This window comes from Meriones unguiculatus, chromosome 19 (genome assembly GCF_030254825.1).
Source record: "Meriones unguiculatus strain TT.TT164.6M chromosome 19, Bangor_MerUng_6.1, whole genome shotgun sequence".
NCBI lineage: Eukaryota > Metazoa > Chordata > Mammalia > Rodentia > Muridae > Meriones > Meriones unguiculatus.
Genome location: NC_083366.1, coordinates 27,107,421 through 27,123,863, shown reverse-complemented (window position 1 = coordinate 27,123,863; position 16,443 = coordinate 27,107,421). Strand labels below are relative to the sequence as shown.

The window sequence follows — 16,443 nt, the reverse complement described above, 5'->3', positions numbered from 1 at the left end:
TTTCCAAAATAGTTGTACAAGTTTGGACTTTCACCAGCAATAGAGGATAATACCCCTTTCCCCACATCCTCTCCAACATGTGCTGTCACTTGAGATTTTGATCTTAGGCATTCTGATGGGTGTAAAATGGAATCTCAGAATTGTTTTGTTTGCATTTCCTTGATTACTAAGGACTTGAGCATTTCTTTAAGTATTTCTCCACCATTCAATATTCCTCTGTTGACAATTCTGTTTAGCTCTGTACCCTATTTTTTAATTGTATTATTTGGTATGTTAGTGTTTAATTTCTGCAATTCTTTATATATTCTGTATATTAGCCCTCTGTCAAGTGTAGGGTTAATGAAGACCTTTTCCCAGTCTGTAGCAGTCACTTTGTTTTTGTTGATAGTGTCCTTTGCTTTACACAAGCTTTTCAGGTAAATGAGGTCCCGTTTATTGATATTGATCATAGAGCCTGAGCTCTTGGTGTTATTTTGAGAAAATTATCTGCTGTGCCAATGAGTTCAAGACTCTTTCCCACTATTTCTTCTAACAGATTTAGTGTGTCTGCTTTTATGTTGATGTCTTTGATCCAGTTGGGCTTTGGTGCAGGTTGATAAATATGGATCTATTTGTGTTTTTCTACATGTATACATCCAGTTAGACCAGCACCATTTGTTGAAGATGCTATCTTTTCTTCTATTGTATGGTTTTGGCTTCTTTGTCAGAAATCATGTGTCTATAGCTGTATGGATTTATTTCTGTGTCTTTGATTCAATTTCATTGATCCACCATTGTGTTTTAATGCCACTACCATGCAGTTTTTATTACTGTTGCTCTATAGCACAACTTGAGATCAGGGATGGAGATACCTCCAGAAGATCTTTTATTGTACAAGATTGTTTTGGTGATCCTGGGTTTTTTGTTTATCTGTATGAAATTGAGAATAGCTCTTTTAAGGTCTGCAAAGAACTGTGTTGGTATTTTGGTGGGAATTACATTGAATCTGTAGATTAGTTTTGGTAGGATGGCCATTTTTAAAAATTTCATTTTTATATGTTTTTATTACAATTTATATCCCCTCTGCAGCCCCCTCCCTCATCTCCCAGTCCCACCCAACCTACCTCTCTCTTCTCCTCCTATGCCCTTTCTCTGGTCTCCTGATAGGGAAGGAACTCTTCCCCTTCTATCTGACCCTAGCTTATCAAGTCTTATTGAGGCTGGCTGCATCATCCTCCATGGCCTGGCAAGGCTGCACTCCCAAGGAGGAGGTGATCAGACAGCCTGCCACTAAGTTCATGTCAGAGACAGCCCCTGTTCCCCTTACCAGAGAACCCACCATTTTCACTACGTGAATCCTACCTACCTATCCATGAACACGGGAGATCTTTCCATTTTCTGATATCTTCTTCAATTTCTTTCTTCAGAGACTTGAAGTTTTTTTTTTTTGTTTGTTTGTTTGTTTGTTTTTCATAGAAGTCTTTCACTTGCTTGGTTACAGTTACAGCAAGATATTTTATGGTATTTGCAGCTATTGCAAAGGGTGTTGTTTCCCTAACTTTTTCTCTCAGCCCATTTTGTCTTTTATAGACAGGAGGGTTACTGATTTTTTTTTTTTAGTTCATTTTGTATCCAGCCAATTTTCTGAAGTTGTTTATCAGCTGAAGGAGTTCTCTGGTAGAATTTTTGGAGTCACTCATGTATATTATCATATCATCTGCAAACAGAGATACTTTGACTTCTTTAGTTATCTCAGTGTTCTAGCAAGGACTTCAAGTACTATGTTGAAGAGATATGGAGAGAGTGGGCAGCCTTGCTTTATCCCTGAATTCAGTGAAATTAACTTAAGTTTCTCTCCATTTAGTTTGATGTTGGCTATCGGCTTGTAGGCTTGTTGTATATTGCCTTTAATATATTTAGGCATGTGCCTTGTATCCTTGATCTCTCTAAGACTTTAAACAGGTACTGGATTTTGTCAAATGCTTTTTCAGCATCTAAGGAGATGATTATGTTATTTTGTTTGTTTGTTTGTTTTGTTTTGTTTTGTTTTAGGAATATCACTACCTCAAGACCCAGCTATACCACTCCTGGGCATATACCAAAGAAAAGAAAAAAATGTTCCACCATACAAGATATTTGCTCAACTATGTTCATAGCAGCATTATTTGTAACAGCCAAAATCTGGAAACAACCTAGGTGTCCATCAATCAAAGAATGAATACAGAAATTGTTGCATATTTATACAATGGAACACTACTCAGCAATTAAAACAAGGAAAAAATGAAATTGGCAGGCAAATGGTAGAACTAGAAAAGATCATCCTGAGCTAGGTAACCCAGTAGCAGAAACACTCACATGGTAAATACTCATTTATAAATGGTTATTAGACATCTAATATAGAATAAACATACTAAATCTCTAGTCCTAAAGAAGCTAAACAACAATGAGGACACTAAGGAAGATGCTTAATCCTCATTCAGAAGGGCAAATAGTATAGACATTGGAAGCAGGAGAAGACAGGGAACAGGACAGGAGCCTTCTCAACAGGACCTCTGAAAGACCATAACCAACAGGGTATTGAAGCAGATGCTGAGAGTAATAGCCAAACTTTGGGCAGAGTACAGGGAATCTTAGGGAAGAAGAGAGAGATAAAAGAGTCAGAGGATACAAGAGGTCCACAAGGAGGCTCAAGTACACAGTAAGGACATTTGCTCAACCATGTTTGTAGCAGCCTTATTTGTAATAGCCAGAAGCTGGAAACAGCCCAGATGCCCCTCAGTGGAGGAATGGATACAGAAATTGTAGTACATCTATACAATGGAATATTACTCAGCAATAGAAAACAAGGAAATCATGACATTTGCAGGTAAATGGTGGGATCTGGAAAAGATCATCCTGAGTGAGCTATCCCAGAAGCAGAAAGATGCACATAGTATATACTCACTCATATGGACCTATAATAGAAGATATACCTACTAAAATGTGTACACCTAAAGAAACTAATCAAGAGGGAGGACTCTTGCTAAAATGCTCAGTTCCTATCCAGTAAGGCAAAGAGGATGGACATCAGAAGAAGGAGAAAAGAGGGAACAAGTCAGGAGCCTGACACAGAGGACCTCTGAAAGGCTCTGCCCTGCAGACTATCAATGCAGATGCTGAGACTTATGACCAACCTTTGGGCAGAGTGCAGGGAATTTTAGGAAAGAAGTGAGAAACAGTAAGATCTGGAGAGGACAGGAACTTCATAAGGAGAGCAACAGAAGCAAAAAATCTGTGCACAGGGGTCTTTCCTGAGACTGATACTCCAACCAAGGACTGTGCATGGAGATAACCTAAGACCCCTTCACAGATGTAGCCCATGGTAGTTCAGTATCCAAGTGGGTTCCATTGTAATAGGAACAGGGGCTGTCTCTGACATGAACTGATTGGCCTGCTCTTTAATTACCTCCCCCTGAGGTGGAAGCAACATTACCATGCCACAGAAGAAGACAATGCAGCCACTCCTGATGAGACCTAATTCACTAGGATCAGAAGGAAGGAAAGAAGACCTCCTCTATCAGTGGACTTGGGGAGGGGCATGCATGCAGATGGTGGAGAAAGGGAGGGATTGGGACGAGAGGAGAAAGGGAACCACCGGGAGATACAAAGTGAATAAAGTGTAATTAATAAAGAATAAAAAATAAAATTAAAAAAGTTTGCGACATATTGGCATATTGGGTGAAGTGGAAGGGAGTGAAGACATCTTTACTGATTATACAGATTAACTGTACTTAAATTGCATTAGACAAATAGGTATACATCTCTCTATATATGACCTCTAAGCAGACCTAATCTATCCTTGGTCACAAAAAAATGCTAGTTTACATTGTAAGCAACAGACTGCAACTTAAATTACTCTCTTTTGGTTGGTGCTAGGATTTTGTGTTATACAGTTGCTGGTGCACCAAGGTAAGGATGGTGTTGGCACCTGGACACTGCCTGGACCACTTTGGAGAAGGAAGTTGAGTGGTCACAGGTATAGGATGAAGAAGTATAGCTGTGTATCTAGGAGCCGGGACTAGTCCCTTACAAGAGAGAGAGAGAGAGAGAAAGAGAGAGAGAGAGAGAGGTGCTAAAACTGGAGGCAGGAAAAATGAAGCAGGAGAAAGAATCTGCTCTGTGACTGCACGGGCACCTGTCTAAAAAGGCTGGCTCATGGAGAAAGACTTAAATTTTTTTTAACTGTATCGGGTCTTTGGTTTCACTTCATTTATTACATGGAAAATACGGGCGAGCAATGAGCATGCCAATCATCAAGGAATTAATTCAGGAAACAATAGGAGTGTGCTTCCCACGTTTTCTGAAAGGGGAGTTTTGTAAAATATCTCTTCTACATAAATGACAGAGAAGACAGAACACACTGGGATTTGATTTCTGGATGTTTTGAGACATTTTCATGGCTTACATTGTTTAATCTCTACTATTTATTATATGACTGACAAATAAAAGGATCTAACAAATGTTTGTTGGAGGGATAAACTCCAGAGTTATGTAACTCTGTTGTAATATAAAGGAGACAGAACCATTTATAAATACACAATCTACACATGAGTTAATTCTACAACAAATATTTACTGATAATTCACAGTGACATCACTGTGTTAATTCCAGAGGATGCAAAGGAGCACACAAGGACACCCGTTCAGGAGGTATGATAAAGAAGATGGTAGCAATCACCCTCCTTTCACCCGCACATATCTTCACACATCTGAGATCAGAATAGTCTATTCTATTCTCAATTCATTGTCCCAAAGGTGTTTGATGGATGCCATCTCGTGAGCCCTCACTGATTTTGCCCTTCTTTCCATAAGCTTTTATAACTCACACAACCTGTACATAATCTGGTAGAAAATGTTCTATTTTCCTATTATTTATCTTAGAAGCTCTTTTTAAAATTACATTTCAATTAGAATAGAATTAGAATACTTTGCAACAACTTCTGCACTCCCTCTCTCACCTCCTGCCCCTCCCAGATACCCTTTTTGAATCCTTTCCTTGTCTTATTTCAAATTTGAAATAAGGTTTTCTGTGAGTTTTAAATTTTTAAAAACTTATGTGTGTGGTTGTTTTGTCAGCATGTATGTCTGTGTACCACATGTGTGAGTACCCTTGGATGCCAGAAAACATTGTTGGATCTCCTGAGACTTGTGTCACAGATGGCTGTGAAGGGCCATGTGGGTTCTGAGACTTGAACCCATGTCCTCTGAGAGAGCAGGCAGTGATCTTAACTTCTAAGCCATCTCTGCAGCTCCTCCTAGTGTATGAGTTTTGACACCATAGAAAGAGCAGCAATGTTATATTTTGATTGCTTAGTTTTATAAGGAAGTTTTAAGTAAAGGAAATGCAAGATGTACTCATTTTATAAAAGCAACTCATCCTCCTAGGTGATCTTTGATTTTGTGAATTCGCTGTGTATGTTCATTATACACGGGCTGTGATACAGATGGAGAATTTAATACAAGCTTAAAATGTGTGTTGAGCATATATTCTTTTTAAAAGTATCATAAAGCCTAACATTGTGTGGGTTCATAGTGGGTTATTGTCATTCCCTGCTTTCATTTGACACAGTTGTGTTCGTATCTTGATATGTACTATAAACTTACAGAAAAACACTATTTTATTGGGTCTTGGTAGTATCGAAATTAACCCATACTAGGAAATGGAGACATATTTACACATTACTCAAAATGTAGGGTAATAAAAATGTACCAAACACAGTTCTTATCTGCATGGTCATATTTGTTTAAGGCAAAATCTGGCAGCTGGGCAAGCAGCAGAAGGGAACAGACCGGCTCGTAGTTTAGAATCATGCACCTTTGTGTCTCAAAAACTACGTAAAATACAAGACAAGAGAGATGAACCTTAATCAAGCTTAGGAAAAGAGACTTTTACATTATCTCCTCCATCTGTCTTTTGTCTGTGTGTCCTTTGTTCTCCATTAAAACCCTTTTGTACACTTGTGTTGTTTTTTTTTTTTTTTTTTTTTCATGATGTAAGAAGATGGATTACTTTTTATTAGTGGCAAAGACAAAAATATTTAGGAAATTTCAGTTTTTGTTTCCCTGGAAGTTTTGTAATTAAACAACTAATACTTTCCTCAGAATATGAAATATAACCACAAACCAGTGTCTTTTCTCTACTATTTCTCAGTGTTTATATTTTCAGATGTAGCCAAGATTTTATTTCAGTATATGATTTCTTTCAGAATTTATAATAGATGATTGCTGTTTCAGAGTAGATTATTTTATTCGACACTTTAATATTCAATATTTCAATAAGCACTTACTGCATTTTAAAGCCTGGGCCTGGCATTTCTGTGTGCCCCATGCATATATTAGCAGTCTACACAAAGCATACAAGCGCACAGTTTAATGACTTGAGTTCTATTCATTAGCTACACACAAAAGCTGTGTCGTGATTCACTTTTCACGAAATGAAAAAGTGGATTTAAAACTCTCCTGATTACATGAAATGATATGCACGCACACTTAAATTTGTTAATCTTAAGAATAAAGAAATTTTCTACCTATGTGCTTAGTAATAAAAGTATATCTCTCAATTTCAATATGCACCAATTTGCTCACCCTAAAGTGGATTGGTGTACTGACACTGGAGTAATATGTTACCACACATCAAAGCTACTTTTAAACATGGCATCGTTTGCTCTGTGTGTGTTTGAAGGGCTGTCAAAGTTAGTGTATTTCCTGTGCTACTGTCTCAGGGGTTTTTCAAATGTTTGTCATAGCCTATTATTTCATCTAGACACCTAACAAATGATTTCTGCTGTAATATGATTCTTCTTTGCAGAAAAAAATTTGAAAAATAAGATTATTTAAATTAAAAAAAAATACTTTAACCACATACACTGGATGATTTAAATGTCTGTTTCAGTTAGAGTTTTAGCAGAACCTGGATGATTGTTTTTCCTTCAAGTTCTAACTATAGTAATTATTTTGAGGTAAAGCACAAATAAATGTTTCAATATTTTTGTCTATCTTAGGATTAGTAAAAGGTACTGTTTTTTAATAATTTATTTGCTCATCCCTCAAATATATAAGGTAGACTTTAAGAAATAGTTCTGTGTATATTTTAAATACTTTATATCTAGGTTTCTGGGCTTCAGCACAGTCTAATATTGAGAGGGTGGGCTTCTCCTTTAAGACCACAGCTGTTTTCACAGACACAAGCCCAATGTGAGCTCAGCATCTGTTACAGACAGGGATGAGTGAACCCAGCTAGACTTGGGGTTTGGAGGAGGTCAAAATCTATTTTGCTGACATTTCTGTCGTGTTTATTAAATTGCATTATTCTGAATGCAATTAAACTTCTAAGAAATAGTGCATTTATCCACAAATACATTAACTAATGTATTTTTAGCGGAATAGTTCATTTTTTTTCAAACAGCTATAGAAATCTGAAGTATGTGCTTTACACTAGCTGATAATTATTTTTAGAATCATTAGCCTCCCCACTTTTCTTTCATCCTAACCCTAAGCAGGAATTTGATGAGGATTAGCATCTTCCACTGAAGATATGCTTCAGTGATAAAGGAACAAGTGTCCACACCTCTGTTCTATTTTAATACAACATTTGTGAAGACACATTTGAGAAACCATGTAAGACATTACAAAACGATGAGACAAAAAGAACCACAGATTTCATATCCAATAAACAGAGCATCAACGTTTAATTAAATCTATGAAATTATCCAAAGCACATTAAGGATAAGGTGTTTAAATGCATTTCACACAAATTCATCTTAAAGTGTTATGATTATCATTTCAGCATTAGATTCACACCACCTACTCAGGACTTTGGAAAAAGAGAGTTTAGGAATATATTCTGAATCACCTTGTTTTATTTATTACTTGAATGGCAAAACAATCAACCTCCGAGTTGTTTAATACTATTTGTTCTTGGAGTAGCGAAACAACCACGACAAAAAGAAACCTGGGTCTGTGATGTGAGTCCTTTTCTGTTGAACTGATGTAAATTGACCATTGTAGTTGGAGTATCAATGTAAGAACTAAATACTCACACTAAAAATAACCTCTGCACTGCTGCACCTTTGTATCTATATCACAGATCTTTCTTTCTCAGCTCCAGGAGCAGTTGCTTCTACGAGGTGTGGGGAGGCTTCAGGTGGAGAGTTCACAGTGGAATGATTAGCAGTTAAGCAAACGTAACTGTTCTAATTGTCCTTTACATTGGAAGCAGATTGGCACCCTCAGTCTCATGATCTGAAGTATTCAGAGCTCATGAAAAGCTTTCAGTCCTCGTCTTTAAGACATTTCAGCATAAAGTTGCTTGGGCATTTATACTGTATTTTCCTTTCAATTTTTAAGACAAATACTACTTTTCTTTGTTTTTAGGAAGGCTTCATTTGTCAGATAGGTTTTTACTCAAGCATAATATATTTTTTATGTCTTTCTTAAAAACATATATATAACCTGTTTGCATTAACTATTTGACATTTTTATAATTTAACACAGATGATAATAAATTCTAATATAGTTGCATTTCATAACACAAAGGAGGCAATTACTAGGTACTTTCTATCAAGAAACCAGAACTGAATGGAATTCATTCACAGTCAATAAAAGAATAAAATAAAATTATTCTACTGCTTTTATACTCAATATCTATAACTAAATAATAAATAATTAAATATCTACTATGTAGAGAGATGACCCAGGTGATTCCATTAACCCTTTATGATAATATATGTAATTCCCAGGAAAAAAAAAGTCTGCTGCTTTTGCAAATGGCCAGATTCATTTCAGAAACTAAAATTCTCTTAAAATCTAAGCAAATCAGCTAATTCTTAGGTGTGATTCCTGTGAAACTGGGTTCACTTACACATTTTCAGCTGCAGACTTAGAGCTCAGAGCTGTGCTTTTCACTTTACTTAAAGACATCCAAGCAGCCAGATGCAACAACCCTTGACTTTCTTGTAACATAATAAAATTTAAAAAAAAATGGAAAGAAGAACCCAAATCTTAATCACTAAACAAGGATATTTTGTTACCAAGCTAGCAAGGGACAGAAGTAGAAACATAGGTCTGTGCATGAGTTTGCAAAGTCTAAAAGCACCTTTTTCACTGCCACTTTCTAAGGTCTACCTAGAACCTGTCAGACGTATGTATTTCCAGAATTTATAAGGAACTTCTTTTTTTTCTGATTTATTCTTATTTTGAAAACCATGTCACTCTATTTGATATTGGCAAACTGAGTAATAATTACTAACAGCTATAAATAAACTCATTCACAAACAAGAATTCACAGGATATATTCCTCTCAGCAAAGGAAATCATTTAATTGAAAATTAAGGGTTAATTTAGATTCATGTTATCTACAAACCCCAAGCAGCAAGAATCAGGATTGTGACAGCATCAGCCAGTGTGCACTGCTGTGTCTCTTTAATTTTCTCAGGCTTTTATTTTCTTCAATTATTTTGTGGTCACAGAGAACCACATGGAAAGTGTTAACATTCAATAGTTGGACTATTTTGTAAAGGACATTCGTGATTTTCATGACTCAACTCAGCATATGCTTTAATTTTATTCAAATTGGTTTTGAATATCTTCTTCATGATAAGAAAATCTGCCCTTTTACAAATCTTGTTTACGAGTCTTTATCACTGGGATTGGTCACAGGAACATCTGTTTAGAAATACGATTTATAAATAACAAAGAGTCAAATAATGTTTTTTCATTCTTAAGGTATTTCTAAATCATTTCTGTTATAAAAAAAAAAACAACAACTCCAACTTAGGCTTTGTAAGATTTTTAGAAAATGATACAGACAGATATAAAATTGATCCAATGTTTCTAGTCTTTGCTATTTAGATACATACATTCACATAGCAATACACATATATCCACGCACATAGTAACATACATATATGCACATATAGATTTTAAACCAAATACAATGCTTTCATAATAAGTTACCTTTCTGTGTCTCAAAAAATACAGCCTGTCACTCACTGTGTATTTCCTTATTTAATACTCTTCTGAGATGGCTTTTTCGCAGTAACCCTATTGTCACTATTTAGATAAGGATACATGAATTTCATACTTTCATTTTAAATTCAAGTTCACCCATCACATATAATGCCTTTGAAGAAATCTCAAATTACTGTCATTACCTGGGTCACTACAAACCAGAAGCACTAATATAAATTTTAAAAAGAGAGACAAAAGGAGAAAAACCCCTCATGCAATTAGATCCTGACTAACAGTTGGTTTAATCAATTTGATTTTTATCCTGAAATCCATTGCTTCCTCTTGAGCTGTCAGCGAGCGAGATAAGAGCCAGTGGTGTAGACAGGCTGTCTTTTACCAGCCGAGATGACAGCCACATGGATTACTAAAGCATTGCAGGGGATAGAGAGCAACACGGCCACTGCACCCTCATCCAGTGCGCAATCTTTCTATTTCATTAATTTTTCATGGAATTTCATTTCACAACAAGCCGGCGTCTGCCATCCATCTGCTCCACTTACTACGTCCCCTTTGCCAACTTTTTATTTGCATTTCACAACATTCTCAGGCTGCTCCGCCACCCAGCACCTTGCTGAGATTCCCAATATACTTTTGTGGATCTGCCTCCTGGGGGTGCTTCCAAAATTCACTCCCAGCCCCCTAAAGAGCTATACACCCAAGCACCCTGGATCAAGAGCTCAATTTCAAGACAACTTTTTTGTTGTCAAATGATCCAAAGCATGACACATATGTGTCAATGCTCAACTCAACCGACCAGTCAAATTACTACTTGCATATCATTTAGATACTTCCCCAAAGTCCTTTTCTAGTTGATGGAAGATGTATCGATACACCTCACTATAAACTGTGTCCTTCAATTTACCTTGAATGGGTATCAGTTCCCAATCTGTTTCCAAATAGGTCTATGTTAAAAAGAGATTTTTGTTTTAAATGCTCAGCAACTTGTATTTTATACATTGTATATAATAATGGGTTATGTATTTAAATAGCTTTTGAAAAATTAATTTCAGACCAATGTATAGCTTTTTTGGGGAGGAAATACCCTAACAATAGCAACAAAAAGAAAAACATGCACAACAGAGAAAACGTGCCATTTCAATAAATGAGAATGCCAAGGTGGATTCATGAGATTCTTCAAACATATTATCTTGCTAGTCTGAGGTTGGGGATTACATTTTACCTGATTTATTTTTATGAACTACACTGATTTTTTGGAGTTCTTCCTCTTAGACTATTTGAATGATCTGCAGCTAATCAACAACAGCAACAACAACGAAAAAACTTGAATCTTAACCTTTATTTTTTCGAGGTTAAAATGAATGCTTTTTTGCAATATTTACACATTGTTATTTTTCTATTGCAAGCAGAATTATTATTTATAAAGCACAGAATAGATGAAATTGTTTATAGTCATACTATATAATTCTTCACGAATTATGAAATAAAGTGCAATCTTTTAGCTCTCTCCATGTACTATTGAAAGCAATACTCTGGTGGTTGGCGATGTCAGGTGATGGTCTCTGTTAACCATTGTTTTCCAAAAGTCTCTAATTGACATTGACAGAAAATAAACTACAACATTCCACCCATCAAATGGGCTCAGACCCTACTTCCCATGTGTAAAAATGAGATGCTATGCCTGTCCTTCTCAGTGTTTTTTTTTTTTTTTTTTATTTTTTGCTTGTCTATGTCTCGTATAAAAGTAAGATACTCACATTTCCCATTTGTCTAGACAGTGTAAACCACTTACAAATGATTTCTAAAGAAAACTCTAACCCACGGCTCCACGTAGGGAGGCCATGCAAAGGTGAATGGCCTGAGGTCTCAGTAAAAGAAGAAAAGTGAGATTATGGGTGGAGAGATCTGTTCCAAGAATCTTCTTTAAAGTTTATCTGGCAGAGAAAAGTGGGCTTCTGCTCTGTGACCCCAGGAGTCATGTTCTGTCACTAAGTTTTTCTTCTGCTTTGAGATCTTTAAATATATGTAGTTCTTCCTGACAGAAACCTACCCTAAGAAAGAAATGACCCCACTTCCAAGATGATGAATTGCATTTACTAATAATCATGTCCTATCATTACCTCAGTTAAGCTGCAGCTAAAATGTCTCTGTTTAAAGCATAGACTGTTGGATCACAAATAGCACATCACACCAAAGACACCTTTCAAGTCTACACAAAAATAAATAAATAAATAAAAAGCCTTGCGCACTGACCATCTAATGCTATGATTCGCTTTTTAAAAAAATGAAGTCTGATAGATGGGTTAGAAACATGCATGCATGGATACATTGATCACAATTATATTTATTAACTTGTGAAAATAGTTTAATCTATGAGTATAATTAGCATCTGCACTTATTACTCAATAGCCTCCCTATAATTCTTTAATATTCCCCCATGCATATATCCTCTTTCATGTTGGATAGGCTTAAAAGTTGTAGCGATGCTATTCCATCTTGGTAAAGATATATGATTATTAAGATAAAATTTAAAGACATCATTGTTCTTTATGGAGTAAAAGAAATGTGACTTTGTCATACAAGGTGTTCTGTATAAACTTATTATTTTCTGGGAGGTGCAAAAATTATTCTCTCTTGTAGCTGGGTATGATAGCCTTTTTTAAATTATGTATATTTACGTTGTTAACTTTTCCAGTAAAAGTGAATATCTAACACCTTCATTTGACTGTCCTACTACAATAGCAGTTGGCAGGTACCACAGAAAAGGCCACTTAAACACAGGTCTGCACACAATAGAGAATGGTATGTGATTACCTATTGCCTTTGTTATGAAAATTTGGAGGCTTACTATGGTCAAATATTTGCTGTTAAAATTTTACTTTGGGCTGCCCTAGTATAGTTTATACTAAACTAAACTATGAAAACTTTCTTGAGTTTCTCTTTATTTCCTTCCAGAATTTTTTTTTTCTTTAAATTAGTATGCCTGACACTTCGTGCTAAACCAAACGAAGGAAGATGAGGATTTCTTTTAGCTTACACTTCTACAGATTGTGTTACTGCAAATATTGCTCCATTTGCTTTTCTTCTAAACAGCTAAGCAGACTGTAAAAAATCAGGAGACATGAACACCTGGAGCATAAAGACATTTTTTTTTTAACTTAGAAAAGTGATAGTCATTGTTGAACTGTTGGAAACGGTGGTTTTCTTAATATCCATGTCAATTTTCAGTAGCACATGGGCATAGAAGAGATCAGGGAAGTAAGCCAGTTTCAAAATATTTTCAGATAATGAAGTGAACATCAAGCATTCATTTGAGCTGTTTAAAAATTGAAGTACAATTATGAAACCAGCCCGTCTGAAACTAAAGACTCTGAAACATTCAAAGGCAGGTGCCCGGTCTCCTTTAGTCTCAGGAGTCCTGATGTGTGATCACCGTCAAGGACTGTTTGCTTCAGACCTTTATGTTTGGTTACTTTATGTTATTAGAAATTATATGGGACTCAGGGACGGTTAGCAAGCACTTAGGAAACAATCTAGAGGAAAGTTATCTTAGGCTCCCTAAGATATCTACTCTACAGATAGAAATTCTGGAAGCGCTAGTACCCTGTCTCACAATGTATCCTGCATGAAAACACTTTTTAAAAATCCAACTCACTTAAATTGTATCTGCTCCGTACACCTCTGTGAGCACTTTAAAGACTAAAAGAAAAGCAAAACACCTTTCAGGTACTGGTGGGAGCACTGAACTTCCACCAACTCACAAGGAGCTCGGATCAATGCAAGTTTCTCTCTGAGAAAGAAGGAATAGCGTTGGAATCATCTTAATCTGTCTGTGGAATGCACACAGGCTAAAGATGCATTCTGCAGCTCTGCCTACCACGTTGGAGAAATTGTTAATTTGACACGAACCCTTGTGTGAAAGCCCCGCGCTGGTGGTGACATTGACTAAGTTCTGTGAAGCCCTTTCCCAGAAATTTCAATAACCAGGCACAGCCCGAGTTTGTCAGCTGCAACCTACGATCCAGTTGCCTCTCCTTTTCTGGTTTGCAAAATTTAATTTTCTTCCTTTCTGTTTTTCTTTCTCCCCCCCCCCCCCCACCACCAATAAGACAGTGTTTATTTCTTTACAGGCAGTAATTTCTGCAAGGACATGCCTTGTCCTCTTTGTCTGTGCTAGTGTTTACATGACCACGGGATATGTCACTAAGGGGAAAAAAAAGCCAGTTTGGGAAGGCGATTGTCAGGGTTTTGCCCTCTTTTTCCTCTGAGACAATTTGGATGGGAGGAGCTGGGGAAAGAGCTCATCCCCTCATTTTTATGTGTGTTGGCTTAAGTGAGTGTTTCTTTTGGCACCCTGGGATACTGTGGGCTCCAAGTGTGTCTAAGTGCCAGCCTCCAGTCTCCAGTAGGGATGGTGGTACCCAGGATACAAGCATCAGAGGATGGATGCTCCTCTGCTCAGCCCTCTCAGCTCGCTTCTCAGTGTTTTACGCTGAGCGGCTAGCTGGCTCTCTGTACCGTCCTGGCTTGAGGAAAGTCCTCTGGCTATTTACAAAGAGGTTTGAACTCACAAGTACCCTACTCAGTGTGGACATTCCAGAAGCATCCTAAAGTGAAGATGACAAGCGGAAACAGACAAGCGGCCACCAAGATCTTAGGAAGGACGAGGGGAGAGACAGGCGAGAGTTGCAGCAGGCACGCGTGCGCTCGCATAGCGAGCTTCTTACCTTTCCTCTTGGACCTCCTCCTCCTTCTTCTCTTGGACTTGCATTTGAGTTGACTGCTCAGCCCTCCAGACCCTCTGCCGCTCCCCAGGACAGATGCCATGCCAGTCGGGAGACCCAGAGAGAAGCCGGTCCTTAAACAATTTCACCTTTTTTATTCTTGATGCTGCAGCCGCGGAGGCAGTATTTCTGGTTTTGCAAATCAAGTAGCAGGCTCACTTTTTAGGACTGGGTTTGGCAGCAAGCACCTTCTCTCTAATTGCCCCGTCTCTTGGTTCCTGATGAGCCAAAACGCCTTGTGTGCATGCCTGGAAGCTGAGCCCTTTCTTAGGCAGAAAGCTCCGGGAAAGATTCTCCCGCGCGTCCTGAGCGCCCTGGAGCTCCCTCCTCTTCGTCTGGGCTCCCAAAGCAGGGCTGCTACTTTTGCGCCTCTGCGAGTTGTTTGGCACCATCCACTTTAAAGCCAATCACGCAGGGAGCTCGTCTATTTGCTGCCGCAAAGTCTAATTAGATCCAATCACAACTGTCTTCTGGCTCTGACATCAGCAGCACCAGCTCCACCGCCTCTGGTAGCTTGCAAACTCAGCTCCCATTTGGATGGATGGAGCCGCCCAGGACCGGCTGGAAGAAGAGAGGCATCAGCGGGAGCCACAACCACCCTGAACTGGTTTCACTGGGATAAGTCCAACCTTGCAGTGTCCAGGAGAGTGACTATCCTGGGATGGCAAGGCTTCTTGCTGATAAATGCACTTGATAAATGCAGGGACTCATTTCTCAAACCCAGCAGTTTTTAACTAGTTAACTTATTAAGATGCTCAGTATCTGGAGCTGGAAAGATCTCTCCCTGTTCAGGACCTTACTTCAGAAATGCTCTGAGATTTCTAACTGCCAAAGAGACAAGCTCTTTGGGAGTTGTTTACTCAGAGACTGTGTATCTATCTGCTTGCATGTTTGTTCTGGTGGAATCTCACTCCACCTCCTTTTCATATCCCTAGGCTGTTCCTTTAGAAAAAGGAAAATGTGTAAAAACGGATGTTAGGATTTCATCTGAATTTTATAGAAAGGGAATCCCCATACTGTTTTATTCACTGAGAGAAGAGCAATTACAGGAGAAACAGATTAGGAGACAGAAGAGGAGAGGAGGGGCAGGGAGGGGAGCAAAGTGGAGGGGAGAGGAGCGAGTGAGAGAGGAGTGAGGGAGAGAAGGGAGATATGGCAATTGTAACATTTACATAGGGAATGTAATGTTCAGGAAGAAGTGGACTGCAATTTAAAATGACTCTACTTTCAGGGATATGTTAGGTTTCAATAACTGATTTCCACAACATAAAACTCTGACATATAAGAAGAAATATAATCCAGAAATCATCCTGGCATCTTGTATTTAAATGATAAATTATTAATCATCATAAAGTTGGTTTGATAAACATTCACTCTAAAAGTCAGTAGGATGAGTTAACAGGAGGATAGGGAAATTATTTTCTGTTCTGTTGTTTACTGATTTTCACACTTCCTTTTACAAGATCCTTATGGGCCTTGGAATTTCCATATTATTTATCTTATATAAGAAATAATTCTCTCGGGGAACATTGGGAGTAATTAGGATGTCCATGGATTGCTGCTCTAGACAGCCAGAAGATCCTCATTCAGCATTCACTGATGACATACAGAGAGAGCTGATTTCAAATCCTACTTCAATGCTTTGATTCACACTCATTTCCCTAAAATGTGCCTTA

General features: G+C 37.7%; 1 protein-coding gene across 3 annotated transcripts in view; it reads right to left on the bottom strand.

Annotated features, from left to right (window-relative positions):
* Adarb2 (adenosine deaminase RNA specific B2 (inactive)) overlaps window positions 1-15,234 on the bottom strand; it is a 554,151-nt gene extending 538,917 nt beyond the window's left edge. For 2 of the 3 annotated variants that reach the window (XM_060373124.1, XM_060373125.1), the window contains exon 1: window positions 14,711-15,233. In XM_060373124.1, coding sequence (XP_060229107.1) covers window positions 14,711-14,810 — 100 coding nt within the window. In that variant the 5' untranslated portion in view covers window positions 14,811-15,233. Of the gene's footprint in view, window positions 1-14,710 lie in introns of all 3 variants that reach the window. The other variant, XM_060373126.1, reaches the window with a different exon arrangement.
* Between the last annotated feature and the right edge of the window lie 1,209 nt (window positions 15,235-16,443).